The following is a 19,761-nucleotide window of genomic DNA, read 5'->3' on the forward strand; positions in this document are numbered from 1 at the left end:
CCTACCACAAAAAGTTTAGTTAGCATCCAACAAGTCACATCATTAAAATTTTTTCTTTTGGAAACTTTTACAAACTTTTCTCTTAGGAACTTTCAAATATACAATACTAGTAGCCCGTTTGCACGAAGATTCGTGCAAGAGACCTTCATTCACCTGGCTGCCTGCACCAGTTTTCTGCCGGCACCGGGGACCCAGGCCTTGGCTGTGGCCACCGCCTTCTGCCTTCTTTCAGGGTCGGGGCTTGGCCCCAGGCGGTGGCCTTGGGCTCGGCCACACCCAACATCCCTGCTAAGGATCGCAGGAGCCTACCCCCAGTGGTTTCCTGCGATCCGTGCAGGCTCCCCGCTGGTGCCCAAGGCCGGGAAAGCCTCCGCCCGAGGCTTTCCCGGCCTTGGGCTCCGCCACACCCCAACGTCCCTGCAATGGTTTCCTGGTGGGCGTGGTTGGTGGGCGTGGCTTGGTTGGTGGGCGTGGCTTGGGCGTAGCGAAGGTGCGGTCAATTTGCATATTTGTCTATTATAATATACAATATAGTATGGTTAATGCACTGTGTATTTTTAATCTTTCTGAGTAATACATTTTACAACCTTTATATTTCTGATAAAATGAATGTAAACTACACAGTTCCAATAGGAATAAAAATGCAGCCATGAGGAAAGTATTATAAAGGTATTTTTGTTTTCTCTTGTGTTTAGCATTCATTTCCTTTTGCATTTCAGAACTGTTGGAATTAAACAGAACATCAGTCTTTCACAGCCCTTTTGGATTTCTTGATCTCCATACAATGCTGCTGGATGAATATCAAGAGAGACTCTTTGTGGGAGGCAAGAATCTTGTATATTCCCTCAGCTTGGAGCAAGTCAGCAATGGCTATAGAGAGGTATGGAAATATCAAACTGTATTTCAGGAGGGAAAGAGAAGGGGTGAGGGAGATCTTATCTTGCCTGGGTGTTATTAGGATTCTTTTTTATTTCATTACCTAAATGATACTTCTTTTGAAAAAGTTAAGTATTCATTATAATGAAATCATCTTGAGAAAAGTTTATAAATTGAGAATATATAGCATGAAACTTTCTAATACTGATCTCTGTAGTCCCAGATGACCTCAGATTGGTGCATTTGGCATTCCTCTTGCACGATGCTCCTTGTCACCTGGGAAATATTGACAAATGATACGCCATTGTCCTGAAACTTAGGTTTGGAACATGCTGATTTATCAGCAGTCCCTGTAAGCTCGATTACTCCCCAAATCCCAGCCTTAAGAAATATGGATATAGCTAACTCGTGTACTTCCGTTGATAGTATCAGTAATTAAGGCGGATGGTCTTTAAACCAGGTAGATTTAAATATAATATTACAATAGGCAAGTGCCCAACATTTTTTGAGAAACTATTAGTTGTGATAAGAAAAATAATTCTTAAAGTCTGTGCTTATGCAAAGTTAAATTGAGCTAAGTTTTTTTTTTCCAGGCCTATATCAAACTTACATAAAACATGTAGAAATATTTAGACCATAGTATTTTTTGGCATAAATGTAAGTATTTCTTTATAATTTACTTATTTATTTTTGTGTGTCAAAATGATTGATGTTTATATTTTAAAGTCATTTTTTATAAAAAAAATTTATGAATAAAGGCAGCATTCATTCATCCCTTCCAGTTCCTAATCCCTAGAAGAAATCACTTAAAATTATTTTGTTGTTTCTTCTGGTACTGACTACCATATTTCTAAATGAAATTTGGGAACTGTGTGTTTTGTTATCATTGATTTTAGATGCTACCTGTTGATTTACTGGAAGTCAACTTAAGGAAGATGAATTTTCTTTTCTTGCAGCACCTTGAGCTGGGCTCTATTACTGTACATCACTTCCCCAGCAACTTCCCAACCATCAGTTCCCCATCTCAAAATAGCTGTACCACAAGTTTAGTTAAGTAATAATTATTTACATTATTATAATTAGGAAAATAGATCACACTTCTTTCTTTTTTTGCAATTTTCTTATTTCTCCTGGGATTAAATATTATCCCGTTTTTCATTTGCTTATATTTTTTATTTCCCCCAAACTCTGTACCAGAGCTTTTATATGCCTCTCAATATAATAAAACACATCAATTTCCATCAGTTCCAAATTTTTGGTTTTATTTTTTTAAATATATTTTTATTGATATCAGGGAGGAAGGAGAGGGTAAGAGGGTTAGAGAGATAGATACATCAATGCTGAGAGAGAATCATTGATTGGCTGCCTCCTGCACGCCCCACACTGGGGATCAAGCCCGCAACCCAGGCATGTGCCCCGACTGGGAATGGAACCATGACCTCCTAGTTTATAGGTCGATGCTCAACCACTGAGCCACGCCAGCCAGGACAGGTATTTAGATTTTAGCTTTTCTAGTGTGCAAAGCCAGTCAGCACTCGTCCATATATTATAGAACTTCCAAATAGTTGCTGATATTTCTTTGGCAACTCTACTTAAGTTCTGTTTGTCCTTTTTGGATTATGACTTCCTACTTTTGTTTTAGTAGTATCAGAATGAAGTAAAATCACATATTGTGTTTCTCTCTAAATCTTTTTTTCTATCATCTTTAATTTTATTTTCTCTGTAGTTCTGAAAAAAAATATTATTGATTTCTCTCTTTCCTCTTTCTCTCTACACACACACACACACATCCTCACTTAATGCTTTCAGTTGGTTCTTGGTACTGCGGAGAAAGACATATAATTAAACCAGTTTAATTGTTGGACACAATAGTTGAGTTCTGTGGCATCTTCTTAACATTATAATGAAATGGTATTATTTGAGGAACTGGTGTGTGTGTGTGTGGTGTACACATCCAGAAGATATACACCAGGGATCTGACACCCAGAGATCAAGAATCTGTGTTATGGAAGTAGTTGTCCTTGGATCAGGATTAGCTAACTCATAGAGTGGGAATCCACATGTATAACACGCTTTTAAGATGACTGTGTGTACACACAATCTCTTAACCATTTCCCTGAGCTGTTTCTTCCTATGTGGAACAAAAACCAACAGATAGCATGTGATTGCCCGTTAGAGTGGAGGAAATTGAATCGCCTACTTATTCCCTTTTATTGTTTTGGCCTAATTGTACCTTCAGGCCTTTAATGCTGGAAAGATTGGCTTTTATGGAGGAAATGACCTGTAAAAACTCTATAAGGGTAAGAGACCTGAAGAGTGATGAGGTTTTACGAACTGCATCTTTGGGAGCTAAATAAAATAGTGTGTGGCCATTGAAGCCTCAGGGTGCCATCCAGCAAGAATGTAGCCACAGATTATTAACTCGAATAACTTTCTTGTACTCAAGGGTGAATCTTCATTTTTGTGGGCCTGAAGTGTGTATGATTTGGCAGACCTCTTCAGGAAATATAATTAATTCAAACTTACAAATTTCACAATTGCTAAGGCTCCTCCCAGAACCATGAAAGATGAGGTGCCACTAAGGACTCCTGAAACTTAAGATTTAAGACTATAAAATAAGCTAGAAAATATTTATAATGTAATGGATAAGATATGTATACATATGCCACATATCTATTTCATAGATAGCATATAACTCAAGCATGGTCCAAATAAAATGCTAGGAAAGTATACAAAAGCTGGAGGTTGGGGTTTTCCTGGAAGAGATATAATTTGATTTTGAATGATAATTGGAATTTTGGTTCAGACAGATTGGTGGTAAGAATAGACGGAGTAAAGGGGAAGAAGGACAGACATTTTTGAGCAGTTTGAAATAATGACTGTTCACCTTGGCTGAAGTAGATAGGTGAAGTGAGGGCATGTGGTTGGGGTCAGGATACAGAGTTAAGAATAGTAATGTGGCTATGACCAGATCCTGAGGAATAGTAACCCCTGTGCTATTGAAAAGAATCTTCTAGGACTAGGCAATACAGGAACCAGTGGGAGAGTCTGAATATGCCCATACCATATTTAGAAGTGGACTTTAGTGTGATTGTATTAGCAGCAGCATAGTGGATAGATGGAAGAAAGAAGAGAACAGAACCATGAAGCCAGGTAGCAGTTAGAATTTAAAGCCACATCCATCTCTCTTAGCAGCTTATGCTCTTTCCACTGTCACATTATTGAGAACCAGACTACTGCTGTGGTGTGAACTTCATGTCTCCCAGATTGGTCTTTAGTGTATTGTTAGTTCTGCCTTTTGCTATAAGGTGTTTCTTTCCTATCAGTTCTTATTAGCTTTGCATGACCACACTTTACATTAGTAATGATTAACAAACTAGTGGGACAGTTAGATGTTGGCAATAGTGGTGTACAAAATCACTGACCAGTGGGAGAGGAACTGTATCTCCCTTGTTTACTTATGACAAAGGTTGAGAGCCCAGGACATTCTATATGCAACCACAGATGAGAAATTAGCTTGTCTGTGTTCTATCCATATAGCTCCTTGCAATCTGTGCACATTTAAGAATTATGAAAACTTTCTAAAAAAAATCACAATTATTAACTAGTTTGCAGTATATTTTTTATTTCACAAAGATCAAAAGTGGATGTTTGTTTATTTAAGCTATATTTGATGGGACTTTATAGAATATTTCATATTTGGTAATAAAATTTTTTAAACAAACTTTCACCCAGACTTTTTTTGTTTCTAAATTTCAGCTTTTCTTCCTAAAATTATTCTCTCCACTATTATTTTAAGCTAAAATTACACTAGTTAATTTGGATGTCTGTAGGTATAGCTCTATTAAACACTTGTTTGTAATAATATTAATACTTTCTTATTTATTCACTTGATTGCATCAAAGGTAAAAAATATATTATATAATTTAATTTTTAATTGAGTGGTGAAAGGCATCCTATATAATAAAAGGCTAATATGCAAATTGACAAAACAGCAGATCAACTGGTCGTTATGACATGCACTGACCACCAGGGGGCAGACACTCAACACAGGAGCTGCCCCTTGGTGGTCAGTGCACTCCCACAGAGGGAGAGCTGCTCAGTCAGAAGCCCTAAGCCAGGCTAATGGCTGGCGAGCGCAGCGGCGGTGGCAGGAGCCTCTCCCACCTCCTCAGCAGTCCAACTGATGGCTTAGGCCTGCTCCCAACAGAACATTGCCTGAGGGCTCCCAGGCTGCGAGAGGGCACAGGCCAGGCTGAGGGACTCCCCCCTGAGTGCACAAATTTCATGCACTGGGCTTCTAGTTAAACTATAATTTATATATAAATGGAAGATGGTATTTCACATAATGATGGCAATTTAGTAAATTTCATCCATTAACAAGGACATGCATCAGGCCAATAATATTTGTGTAGTTTTAATATTGTTTTAATTCAAATGCTTTGGAGTAGAAACATTTCAAGTACAAATTGTGTCTATAATCCAAAATATTATAATTCTGTCATATAAAGTGCTTGAATAATGACAGTCATTATAATTAAGTATAAAAGCATAAACACTAAGAAGGGTAATATTGGTCAAATTAAAGACTACCATTTATAAACCACTTATTACTACCATTTATTATGACTCTTAATGTATTATATTTAAAATATATTCTCTGTATTTTAATGGTATTTATAGGACATACTTAGTATATACATTGATGGGCAGTGGTACTGTACACATATGTAAAGTATAGAAAGAAAAACTAAAATTTAAACACATTTTATTAGAATAATAGAATTAGGGAGAGAATATTAAATAAAATTATAATAGCATCTTAGTCAATTAAATATATTTCATAAAAAGAGACATATTAACTAAATAATTTTATTTTTTAATATCAAAGGAGATCATCTTTCTTTAGGTAATGAAATTATTTCTTTTTTGTTCATTTGTTCTTGCTCTACTAAATCTTGCATGTCAAAACTACTTGTAACAATAAGTTGTTAATTCGTGAATCCTGATATAATTATGAGACTCAATAGGGAGTCTAGGAAAGATTACTTTGTAATTTAATTTTAATTTTATTTTTCTTCTTTGTGATATGCAAGAATAGTAAACAGACTCTTAATGTGCATGGAAACAATTAAATTATATTGTAGGGCTATTGTAATGAAATGATGTGTATTTAACCTTTTGCTTTTTTACCTTTTTTGATGCAGAGAATGTGGAAATATCATTATACCCTGTTGTTTAATTGCCTTTAAAAATGTCTTGTGCAGAACAAATAGGTTAATTTTATGAGTTTTGTTGATGCTAAACTCTGGAGCAGAACCAAAAGACATCCTGTCTGCCAAAACATATGAAGAAAATTATTTTACCTATTATCTTTCCTTCCTAACATTTGTACATGATGGCTTTAAAATAACTCCATTTCCAGTGAGGTCTTTCTCTCTCATTTTTCTCACCTGAATGAACATCTGAATGCAATCCCTAGTCTGTGAGATTTTGTTTTAAATAAACCAAGCCAATACAAGAACAAAATACAACTTGAGTAAGTCTATAATTACATTATTCTTTTGGAGAGTTCCAATGTGTTGGACTTTACAGTGGTGAGTGTTCATAATATAATCTCTACCTCTCCCTAGCTTTCATCTACCCAAAGTTATCTGGTTGAGATCCTTTTCTCAGCCCTCAGAAATCCAACCTGTCTTTCAAAGTCTAGATTACTGCTACAATCTTACAAATTTCCTTCCTAATTAAACTGGAAACTAATGTTCTCACTTATTTGACACTGAATACAACGTTTTCGTGTCACTGAATCTTATTTTTCAAACTTTACTGTAATTTTCTTTAGTAAATTTCAAAGAATGTGATAAAGTATGTAATTAATACAAGTTAATCAACAGACATTGCATAAGCAATGGCTGCATTTAAGACATTGTGCCATATGGGCATCTGTAGGGATACAGAAAGAAGTCACTGTCTTGCCCTTTGTAACTTATCTATAATAATAAAAGCATAATATGCTAATTAGACTGGATGTTCTTCTGGACAAAGCCAAGGCCCTTGCACGAATTTCGTGTTTCCCAACAAAACCTGAAATAATGATTTTGTACATTTGTCATTCTTAGGTTTGCTGCTAGAAACAACATATTCTGACAATCCTTAAAAAGCCATTTAATTCTTCACCATCATGTTATGTATTATCTTTCTTTTCTCTGTCAAGAACTAAGCGTCTGAGATTTTATCTGTCTCTCAAGACAAGTTAGCCTGTCAGAATTTCACAGATACATGCAGAAGACATGAGACTCCTGGGTCAGAGACAAAGGATGTTATTACCCCCAGCACAGCACGCAGCATGAGCTTTTTGTTTCTCCCTAAGTTCCATGGGTGTGAAGCATAGCAGCCTAGGTCCGTGGTCGGCAAACTGCAGATCGCGAGCCACATGCGGCTCTTTGGTCCCTTGAGTGTGGCTCTTCCACAAAATACCACGGCCTGGGCGAGTCTATTTTGAAGAAGCGGCGTTAGAAGAAGTTTCAGTTTAAAAAATTTGGCTCTCAAAAGAAATTTCAATCGTTGTCCTGTTGATATTTGGCTCTGTGGACTAATGAGTTTGCCGACCACTGTCCTAGGTAGATGCTGCACGTACAGTGGACTAATGAGTTTGCCGACCACTGTCCTAGGTAGATGCTGCACGTACAGTGAGTATGTGTGACACCCAATTAACCACCCTCAAGCTTAGAAACTCTGTCTTATAAAGGGGCTGCTAGCAAACTTGTCCCAACTTTTGCCCAGAGGGAGACATTATTTTTATTATCCTGGTCGTGAAACAACTCTTTTTCATTTGCCCTGAAAGGAGATTCTATCTTTATCTTCCAAGGCTGCTTGAAAAGATAGTGTGGAACAAAAGCTGTCAGTAGATGTGTGGAAATGCTATAGAGAATTGTCCTTACCCAGTGTGTTGAAATAGTCCTGGAAATAATCATGATGAGGCAGTGATGTAGGAGAATATGGGATGGCATGTTGAGGTTTTATTATTGGCCTGGACATTATCTCATAGGTTTTCAATGATGAGATAATGCCCAGGCCAATAATAAAACCTCAACATGCCATCCCATACTCTCCTACATCACTGCCTCTTCCACTTCTAGCATATAAGTGCCTAACCTGGTAGTTTATGGGGCACAGCATCAAAAAACCTTGGTTAACCTATATAATACATTGAAATTGTGGAAATACAGTTTTAAAAATTACTTTTCATAATGATGATAAAGGAATAAGAAGGGATGCTAATATTCTAAGAAGAAAAAGCTCTGCATTTCATAAGTTAAGTATGTTAAGAATATAAAGCATTATTCTGAATTACAGATGAGGTATTCTCTAATTTATTCATAGCACTAAATGAATTAGTCATGAAAATCTTTACAATGATAGATGATCCTAAAATGAATTTGTATTTTCTTTATACACACACGTTTTCTAGCATATCATTTTGAATAATGTATGCATCCACAGTAAAATCATAATTCAAAACCAAACTGAATCTCAAGTTTAGAAAGGATTTTAAAATTATCTGAGAAAATCTACCTCTTGGTGCAAAATTCCCCCTTCCCTCCCCCCCGCCCCCCTCCCAAAAAAAAATGGCTCAGTAAAGTTTGTACACTGTACAGCTTCACTTCCAGGATCCCTGCTCTATAATGGTGTTAGTGACTCTCTTCAGGGTGATGCAAGGCAACACCCGAACCTGACATTGTTGTATTTATGTGATATTTTCCCCGAATCATCCATGATCCACTGATGGATTGACTGCTACAATCAAGAACTTTGATTCTAGGATTTTATGCATGGGACTTGCCTCTTTCGTTGATTTTCTTTTATATCCCACTTTTGTTCTTTGTCTTTTTTCTGTCACAACATAAATATAAAAGCTCATGTGTTTTCTTTTTTAAAAAAAAATCTTTACTGTTGAAAGTATTACATATGTCCCCCTCCCCTCTCTCCTCCCCCACTGACCCCTTCTAGCCCACTCCTGTTTTCATTTAAAAGTTCATATGCTCACCCTAGCCGGTTTGGCTCAGTGGATAGAGTGGGGGCCTATGGACTGAAGGGCTCCCAGTTCAATTCTGGTCAAGGGCCCATATTTGGGTTGCAGGCTTGATCCCAGTAGGGGGTGTGCAGGAGGCAGCTGATCAATGATTCTCTCTCATCATTGATGTTTCTATCTCTCACTCTCTCTCTTCCTTCCTCTCTGAAATCAATAAACAGATATTTTTAAAAAGAAGTTTATACACTGCACTGGGAAAGCAAAAGAACACCTTCTGCTGAATATTGTTAGTAAGAAATTGGAGGGGCTACTACACCAACAAGAACATAAAAGTAACATTATATGTCTTTAATTCAAATCATGGAGTGTATACTCCTATGATAATAAATGTAAATATATAAGGAATATCATAATAAAATGCCGTTGTCCCCATTTTTATAAATTCCCACTATTTTTCATGTATCAGGGACTGGATTTGTCTACATAATGTATGAGGTAAATGACAAGCCTCGTCCACCTCTAGCATGTAAGTGCCTCACCTGGTAGTTTATGGGGCGCAGCATCAAAAAAAGCTTAAATCTTGATCATCTATGGGATTTAAACGTATATATCAGATTTCAAACACTAAAATGGCTACAGGGGCCAGCCAGGTAAAAGAAAAGTCTGAAGCAAATCAGCGTGTCTGTGCCATTGAAAGACTTCAGACATTCAGCTCCAGAGGAATGTTGCCATACCGGAATGCAAGCCGATTGCCTGTCTATCTTCACATTTTTCTAGAGAAACCAGAAATATGGGTTTTTGTGCAAAAGCTCTTATTTTTGAGTGTTGGGTACTAATTTAAAAATAATTAAATAGTGCGCTAAGTAAAAAGCACTTTCAATCAGCAACATCAAATAGGTAGTTTGATAACCTTATCAGCCTTCCAGGCCAGCAGAATGCAGGATGGGTTGGAGGTGGGTGGGGTAGAAGGAGATATCAGCGAGAGATAATAGGAATATTTGGGGAACAAACAAATCACCATGAAAAAACAGTCCGGAATACTGGCACTGGCCTGACAATAGAGTCTACTGACAGTAAACCTTGACACTGGGTACCAGGAAACTACATGAACTCTTCTCAGTCTAGGCCCTGAGGAAGAAAAGATTATTTTCAAAAATAATTTCTTGACAGTCCCAGGCTACTCTGCTGGGAAATGTCTATTCCTTCACCAAAATGTTGAGTTGAGAATGGATTTCTACCTGTGACCCCAGCAAAGTGCTAGGTACAATTGTAGATAAAAATAGAAGTGGGTGATGTGTTCTCTCTTCAAGGCAGAAAAGAATAACTTTGAAACACAGTGAAAAATACCTGAATCCAGTGGGAAACTGGTAGAGTTAATGTTTTAAAAAGCAAAGACCTACAAGTAGTGTATTAGGTGATACGTTATAAATAGGCAGAGCCATTAATCCTTTAATCCTTTCATGCAGCAACTGTTACTGAGTCCAGCACACACCAAGTTCTGGGTCAAGTGGTAAAAATGCAAAGGGAACTCATGGAGGTGCCTGACTTAAAGGGACAGACGGGTTTAGGAGGCAGACTGGACTGCAGATGTTATGTAAGGGAGGTTAGGTAGAGAGCAGGCTGCTTCAAGTGTGTGCGGCCTCTGAAGGACTGGGACATGAGGTGAACCTTCAAACAGTTTAAAAAAAATAAAGCTCAAAGATAAGTGTCTTTATTATGCAAATAATGATGTAAAGAAGATTGTCTTGCTTTATCCTTTCAGAAAATAGAACAAAATGAAAATGTGTGAAATTGCAGAAAAAAGGAAATGGTTTTTTAGTGTGGTTTATTTTTATATGCAGCTTCATAATAGTACATTATCTTTTCTTTCAGATACACTGGCCCAGTACAGCACTAAAAATAGAAGAATGCATAATGAAAGGAAAAGATGCAGTAAGTATTATTCATTATAATTAAGTAAATCATCGATTATATCTCTCATCAATCACAAAAGACTGAATCCCTAACTTTATATTTGCTTTAAAAATCATGTATGCTATTTATCTCAAGAATATATATATACACAAACATATTTAAACATATACAGTATATATATATATCATATATGTATATACAATATTTAAAAATTAATTTCAATGTAGAATTAGAATAAAAGGAGTTGAGGTGCCATCCTGAACTTAGTTTTTATTTTGTTTTATTGTGTTTTAATTTACTCAGATTTACAAATTCCTTATACTAATGTTTATTTCCTATGTATTTGGAAAAAAAACAATTGTAGGTAATGTTTTAATTTGAGGAAAAACTAAGGACACTCTGTGAGATTTCATTTCCCTTTGTTCAGTAAATTAGAAACATGCAGAACAAAAGGAGAAAGGGGGAAAAAAGTTTGAAGAAAGAAGGCAAAAGCAGTAAATATGCCTTACATATTTCACATGTTGTTAAAGGGTCTCTCCTGCTTACAGATTCAGCGTTCCACTTCCCCACAGCTTCTCTGCAGTGTGTGCGTGAGAAGGGGGGACAGCAGCACCCTCCCTGTCAGAGTTGCGAGCACACTAACACATGGGTGACGGAGGGACCTTCACCTGCTCAGGGTAGCTGGCCAATGACACGGTGCACATCTTTGGAGAAAGGCATTCACATCTCCTTTTGAAACTTAGCTTATCCTGTCTTTCAGGAAGAAAGCAAAACACCATGTAAAAGACTCACACACATTATGCCAACTCGATTCTCTGTAGTAACTGGGTCCCAGCCAAGGAATGAGTCAAGACATTCTTGCTGCCTTGGTCCTCCGTGTGATGCTGACGAATTGAGCACATTCTAAGGCTATGTCAATCTAAGACCAGCTGAGCCAAAAATGTGGGCTAATTGGCTCAGTCAAGATGTGTTAGTGTTTCAACAGATGAAGAGCAGGCACTATAGCAATACTAGAGGCCCAGTGCATGAACTCGGGCATGGGTGGGGTTCCTAGGCCTGGCCAGCAATCAGGGCCGATCAGGGCTATCTCACCCAGTCCTGATCTGGGCCAGGCCGATTGGGGCCAGGCCAATTGGGACCTGCCAGCCTGGGGGAGGGACCGGGGGAGGTTGGCCGGCCATGGGAGGTTGGCTGTGGGAGCACACTGACAACCAGGGAGTAGCTCCTGTGTTGAGCATCTGCCCCCTGGTGGTCAGTGCATGTCATAGCGACTGGTCAACAGGTCATTCTGGTCCTTGGGCCGTAACAGTCGCTTAGGCTTTTATATATAGAAATGAGACTAGAATATTTTCTCTACGCCTAGGGGAAAACACATTATTCCACTATATGGGTCACCCATAGAATAAAATGATACATGAGTGGGAAATTGAAGAAATAAATATGTGCCCTGGGTAATCAGTTCAGTAGTGCTATAACCTGAATCATTTATGGTGAGATGGTTCTGCTGGCTTTTTATCCTAACAATATTTTATCAGAGCCTTTAAAGCCACAATCTGTCCTCATAAAATATTATCTCCACTGATTATTGCATGTATCAATGTCAAAATAATATTTACCCCTTAAAGGTTTAGTATTTCTCTCATAATTTGTTTTAAATGAAGTAACAATACCTAATTTGCCAACAAGTTGTTTGCTAGAATTAATTTAGCCAAATTGGTTTGAAGCAATTTTAAGTATTTTTCCATTCAGCTTATTGATCATAAAACTCTCCTAGTGATTGTGTATTAAAACTTTGTTAAGCATAATATATATTAGATACTGTGTTTGATTAACTGGGGAATACAAAGATGTGTAAAAATAAACATTCTGTCCTCAAAAAGCTTCCAGTTGATTACCAGTGAGGCAAACTGGAGTTCTTGGGCCAAATGTGGCCTGCGATAAATAAAGTTTTATTAGAACACTAGAGGCCCAGTGCACGAATTTGTGCATGGGTAGGGTCTGGCGGGAGGTTGGCTGGCTGGGCTGGGCCAAACAGGGGGAGGGGCTGTGGATGGTGGGCTGGCTGGCCCCGGCCCCAAATGGGATGGGGGGGCTATTGGGGGTCAGCAGCCATGGGAGGGGCCGTGGGAGGTTGGCCGGCCAGCCCCACCCACGATTGGTGTGTGTGGGGCGATTGGGGGCAGAGCTGGCTGGGGGGAGGGGCCGCAGGAGGTTGGCCAGCTGGCCCCACCCCCCCATTGGGCAGGTTTGCTGACCACACTGGGCGACATAGCGACCGGTTGTTTTGGTCATTACGGCATTCCAGTGGCTGGCTTTTTATATATATAGATAGGCATCCACACTCATTTGTGTATTGTCTATGGTTGCGTTCATGCTGTGACTGCAGAGATAAGTAGTTGCAACCACAATGTAAGTGGTAGAGATCAGATCACCGTTTAACTAAATAAGTACACTATATGATCCTTGGTAGAAAAGTTTTCTGATCCCTCAACAATACTCTTATTGTAATCGCTTTAAAATGTTATTTTTATTGGCTAGCTTTCTATCTATTTACTTGGAAATTCTCTATGAAAGTGCTTTATGTAAATTAACATTTGAAGATATGATTTATTTCCCCAACATTAAAACTCTGTGAATGCTCTAAAGTCTGTATATGTTTTCTTATGAATAAAGACGCTTTTTCTAACCATTGGTTTTCTGACTTTATGCTGATTCATTGTTTATGTACACTTTCAAAAAATAACAACATTGGGACTAACTTAATTACTTAGTGGAACATATTCAAACTTCACACTTGAATAAATTTCCCTACAGTGCTTTTTAAGAATTTCTCAGTGCATACTAGAATTCATGAAAATAATTCACTCCCATTATTAAATGAAAGTCCTACATCGCTGCTAACAAAAATGTGCATCCATCACCCAGGTCTCTTCTTCTTCTGAGCCTTGTCCTTTTTTTCATCTGCACCTTTTGCCTCCTCTAGCCAGGGAAGACTTAAATTCCTGGAGTTAGAAAACGCAAAAATAAAAAAGGGGTAAACAGTTTTATTCCACTAATCATTTTTTTCTCTTTTTTCTGCTCTAGAGTGAATGTGCAAATTATGTTCGGGTTTTGCATCACTATAACAGGACACACCTCCTGGCCTGTGGCACTGGAGCTTTCGACCCACTTTGTGCCTTCATCAGAGTTGGGTACCACATGGAGGTAAGATGATTTCATTCACTGTTACCAATAAAAATAATGATGAGAATTACTTTGTTTTCAATGAAAAGTTGTGGGATTTCTTTTGACAAAAGAGAAAGACATTTAGGAAATATTGATTCCATTTGCTTGAGTCAGAGAAATAATCGCTCAGGGCCTTTAAAATCGTTGTCAGCTGTAAAATTTGTGAGCTAATTAATTCTTAATGTATTCATTCACTGAACAATTTTATTTCCTTAATTTGTCCACTTAAAATTATTTCTTAATATGAAACTATGTTCTCTATTGTGTTCTTATATAATTTTTATTAATGTAACCACCAAACTGGAATGAACATATTCATAGATTTATATACGCATGTACATATAAACAAATTTATAAGGGTACAGTTACTACATATAGTATTTTATAAAGGACATGCAAGGACTTGTTGATTCTGTAATTACTCCTTCATCAAGTGAGGTAGGGAGGTGGGATTTTAGGTGGGAAGAGATTGTAAACTGATAAATTAAGTATGAGTGGGTGGGAGCTATATATCTCTTTCCCCATACCCCATCACTAGACTTGTTAGTAAACAAAAATAGGTTGAAATAAAACCTATCTTAACAAACTGGGTAAGCTCTCAAATCTCATTTATTCTAGGCACAATTTCAAACTCCTTACATCACAGTTCCACTCTGAAGCATATTAAACATTATTCTGATGTCAGGATCTGCTTATTACCTTTCATTTAGGACAAAAGGCAGAATCCTGCATTAGGATGTGACACAGATAAAGCAGAGCTCTACATACTAGTATTCTGTAGCTGAGCAGCTGGACGCTCTTGATTCTTATATCCCAATTATGAGAGGGCAGCTCTGTCTATAAATATGGGTTATCTCCAAAAATGTATACACACACTTTGAATAATTATAAAGGCAGTGTTTATTAAAATACATTTCATTTTAAAAATTGAGCTATCAGCTGTTAAATATATACATTTTTTGGGACACCCTGTATTTTCAGCCAGCACATATAAAGAACAACATTCATTTCTGTAGAGAAAAATTATTTCTGATATTTCTTATAGTAATGAACACTCAGGTGCACATATAATTAACAATATCTGAAGTGCTTGCTCTAAGCTGCCTCTGGAGAGTGCCCTGATTGAGGTACTTCATCTGATAAGTGTCCTTATAGGCTGGTTTTTGATTAGCATATTTTAAATGTTAACTAACCCCCCGCTAGTTATAGATTAAAGTTAAGTAGCATGCATAAACACATCACAGTGCATTTACTAAATTATTTTAAAGAAACAGTGAAGATGATATAATAGGAAACTTTAGCTGGAGATATAGAAGGAAAGTGGGTCCAGTGCAGTCAGAATATTTACACATAAACAAATATACAAAGAATACATATGCATGTACATACATATATACATGAGTATACACATGGATATACATATATACATATTTCTGTGTATGCAAACACATGTAATACACATGTACAAAGTCAACATATATACATCGTAATGTAGATCTATTGGAAAAAAATCCTCTCACTTTTCATTTATCTGAAAAAGCCTTTATTTTATCTTTATCTTTGAAGGATATTTTCTCTGGATATAGAATTCTGGGGTAACAATTTTTTTCTTTCAGCATCTAAAAATGTTTATGGTCCTCTAATCCTTCCTGGTGTAAATTCAGATTTAATAGATATCCCCCCTGAAGAGGAGAAAGAGGGAATGAGGCAGAAATATTATCTATACTAATAAAAGGGTAATATGCTAATTAGACCGGGTCAACCAGCCATCTTCCAGACATCCGACTTCCTTCCGGACAAAGCCATGGTGGTGGGAGCCTAAGCAGAGGCAGTTAGGGGCGATCAGGCCAGCAGAGGTGAGCAGTTAGGGGTGAGATCAGGCTGGCAGGGGGTTAGGGGCAACCAGGTCGGCAGGGGAGGGGAGTTTGGGGGGAGAGACTTTGAGGGAGAGATCAGGCCAGCAGGGGAGGGCAGTTGGGGGCTTTAGGCAGGTAGGCACGTTTGGGGCTTTAGGCAGGCAGTGGTCCTGCATTGCAAGAGAGATGTCTGACTGCCGATCCACAGGGATCAGGCCTAAACCGGCAGTCAGACATCCCCCGAGGTGTCCCCAAATTAAAAAGGGTGCAGGCTGGGCTGAGGGACAGCCCTCCCCCTGTGCACAAATTTCATGCACCAGGCCTCTAGTTTAAAATAATGACTATATATATACTAGAGGCCCGATGCATGAAATTTGTGCAAGAGTAGGCCTTCCTTCCCCCGGCTCCTGGCACCAGCTTCCCTCTGGCACCCAGGACCCAGGCTTCCCTTGTAATCTGGGTTTATCCAGAAGGTTGTCTGGAAGGACATCTGGTTTAATTAGCATATTACACTTTTATATATATACAGTATATCCAAAATTCTGTCCATTTTTATTCAGTTTTTTTTTCCCCTCTGTTTTTCAAATTGGATAAATTCTATTGATTTATTATCAGGTGTATCAATCCTTTCTTCTGACATCCCTAATATGCTCTTTAGCCCACCCCATTAATGGTTCATATAGATATAGTACCTTTCAGATCTAGAACCTTCACTTTCTCTATTTTTTTATTTACATACTAAGTGTTCCCCCAGTTTTTATTCAAAATGACTATATTTACCTTCAAGCAATTGAACATATTTTTAACAACTGTTTTAAAATCTCGGTGTGCTAATTTAAACTGTGGGTCAATCTAAAGTAAGTTTGCATTGACTGCTTTTTCTCTTGACTCTGGATCATATTTTCTTGTTTCTTCGCATGTCTATTAATTATTGTGAACTGGACATCATAGATCATATGTTCTCATTCTGGACCTTGGATTCTGTTATCTTTTGAAGAAAGTTGATTTTTATTCTAGCAGGCAGTTTACTCAGCTGGACTCAAAGCTCTCTTAGGATGATCAGCAGCCACAAATCTTTCCATTTTCCAGCCACTGCTTTTCATGGTCTGCTTGCACATGCAGTTCATGTGTCAGCCAAGGATTTGGGGGAGAATCTACACACAGATTTCAGGGTTCCTCACTCAGTTTCTAGTTATATCTTCTCGCTTTTCATCTTATCTGGTACTTTACATGTCTGTTCTATGGCTTTCTAATCTAAAAAGTCTCTAGCTTTCTGCTTGATTCTAGCCTTTCTCATAACATGAACTGTGGGTTACCTTAAATGGAAAACTGTTCAGCCTTGGCCAGTGTTGTTCAATGGTTGGAGCCTCAGCCCGAGCACTGAAGGGTCTCAGGTTTTATTCCAGTCAAGGCCATGTACCTGGGTTGCAGGTTGATGCTCTGGCCTGGTTAGGACATGAGTGGGAGGCAAACAATTGATGTATCTCTCTCACAATGATATTTCTCTCTCTCTCTCTCTCTACTCCTCCCTCCCTCCTTTCTACTCTCTCTAAAATTAAAAACCAAACAAACATATTATCTGGTGAGGATTAACAAAAATAAAATAAAAGCGATTCAGTCTTTGTCTCTCTTAACTAATCTCAAGTGCCTTCCAGTAATGTTTTTATATGTTTTTACTTTGCTCATCATCATTATCTGTGGGACAGTTAGTTCAATACAAGCTGCATTGCCATTAACAGAAGTGGGAGTCCGTGTAATTCATATGTGTGATACTGACTATTTTTCTCATGTAATTCTATAGGTATTAAATATGATTGAAAACACATTTTGAAAAAAATCTGTAGGTGACATAAGAGGAATTTGTGGCCATCTGATAATGAGAGCACTGAGATTTATTCCCTGAATTCCATTTGGAGGCTTGATAAAATTTTATCTGAGAGAATGAGAAATTACAAACTATTATAGGCAAGGCAAATACTTTGATTTAAAAAGTTAGAGGCAGGCACGTATGGGATAGGTTTGCAGATATCAGTCTAGTTTGGTTCAAAAACAGCAGGATACAGAGCTAGGACAAATTGGGGAGGATTTTAATGTTAGACAATGGCATTCTGTAGTTATTTTAAAGACAACATGATGACCACGAAGGAGTTTGAGCAGTGTTTGATTGGCATGGCATTAGTAATATTTTGGATTGATTCAAGCAGAGAGAGATGAAAGGCAGAGAGAAATTAGAGGATCGCGGGGATATTTAATAGTGTTGTCACGAAAGGACAGGAAGTGTGGAGCTGATGTGAGAAGCTGCTCAGCAGGGGAGTTTATGTAACTAACATTTTGTTGGATGTTGCTGATGAAAGGGAACTGCAAACCAATTCCATTTTACTTCTTGATCAGGAAGGAAAACAAAGTATTAAACAGCAAGAGGGAGCTAAGGAGAAAGAGTAGGTTTTTGTGAGAACATAAAAAATGTTTGGTATTTGTCAGTTGTAACTCTTTAATTTCTATGTACAATTGTTTAAAAAATTTATCCTGGACCTAAGAGAGGAAGTTATCAGAATAGATTAAATCTCACAATAGATTGAATTATTGAACACTTGGGAGTTAATGGTCCCTGAAGGATTCCCTCCCTCTCTCTTTCCCTCCCTTCCTCCCTCTCTCTCTCTCCATCTTATTTTTTTCTCACTTGCTTTCTCTTTCTGTCTCACCCTCTCTCACTTTATCAAAGAAACTTGGAAAGTGCCATTATTTAGATGACAGTAGAATGGGAATATCAGTGTAAACAGACTGAGCAGACAGAGTAGTATAAGGCAAATCAGTTTAGTGCAAATTCAGAATCATACTTGTAAAAGGAAAAACCATTTAAAAATGATAGGCAACATCATTAATGCTACAGAGAGAGCAGTTTTAGTAGAGTTGTGAGTAATTAGAATGTAGGAGATTAAGAAATCACTGAAAATGCCAAAATAAAGGCAGTAATATTACCTATTTAATCCAGAAATGGACTTGTTAGGAACAGAAATATTGGGGAGGATATAAAAATGTGTGGAGTGTTGAAAGGTTTTCTTAGCACAGTGGCTATAGAAACTGTATTTGTCAAATAAGAGGATATGACCACTTAGCTTCTTGGAGTTAGGATATCTATGATACCTTCGTCTTTTATCTGAATGTTGCTTTTTCCTTCACCTTCTTTACCCCTTTCTTGAAAAAGTTTTGCAGTTTGTTCTTGGAAGTGGGGTGGGCAGGTTCATTTGGAGGATGTGCAGGTCTTCATCTCTCCCAAAGACCCCTGCAATCACCCACAGGTTAAATCAGCACAAATCTCTCCCAGGTTCAGCTGTCATTCTGAAATGACGCTACACTCTCTGTGCATACCTATTGGGAATTTGAGAGTTTTGTGTTTTTTTTTCCTCAGGTTTGACAAAACTGGTTCCTTCTCCCTGCAAGATATTAATACTCTGTGTGCTTTAAAGCTCCCAGTAGTTCATCCACAGTATTTGGGGGCTCATGGCGATCTTTAATAGCTAGTTTTGCTGTAGGCATTATCAATGACCTTTTGGTTTTGCATTTCTAGTTGATTTGTAAGGTTTTCTGGGAGAATTTATAGAGAATATAATATATGTCTCTGTTGCTATCCTGTCTCACATCTTAGAGTACCTTTTATTTTATTGTTTAAAGTATTATAAATAGTAGTACATATGTCTCCCTTTTTTTCCTTATTGGCCTTCCCCCGGCCTCTCTTCCCACCCCCCCACCCCCCGCCAGTGTCTTGTGTCCATTGGTTGTGCTTATATGCATGCATGCAAGTCCTTCGGTTGATCTCTTACCCCACCCCACCCAACACTCCCCAGCCTTCCCACTGTA

General features: G+C 37.9%; 1 protein-coding gene across 1 annotated transcript in view; it reads left to right on the forward strand.

Moving 5' to 3' along the window:
• Positions 1-19,761, forward strand: part of SEMA3E (semaphorin 3E) — a 217,238-nt gene that overhangs the window by 122,691 nt on the left and 74,786 nt on the right. The window contains exons 2-4 of the mRNA XM_079785764.1: positions 720-880; positions 10,781-10,840; positions 13,907-14,026. Coding sequence (XP_079641890.1) covers positions 720-880; positions 10,781-10,840; positions 13,907-14,026 — 341 coding nt within the window. The remainder of the gene's footprint in view (positions 1-719; positions 881-10,780; positions 10,841-13,906; positions 14,027-19,761) is intronic.

This window comes from Cnephaeus nilssonii (assembly GCF_951640355.1).
Source record: "Cnephaeus nilssonii genome assembly, chromosome: 12".
NCBI lineage: Eukaryota > Metazoa > Chordata > Mammalia > Chiroptera > Vespertilionidae > Cnephaeus > Cnephaeus nilssonii.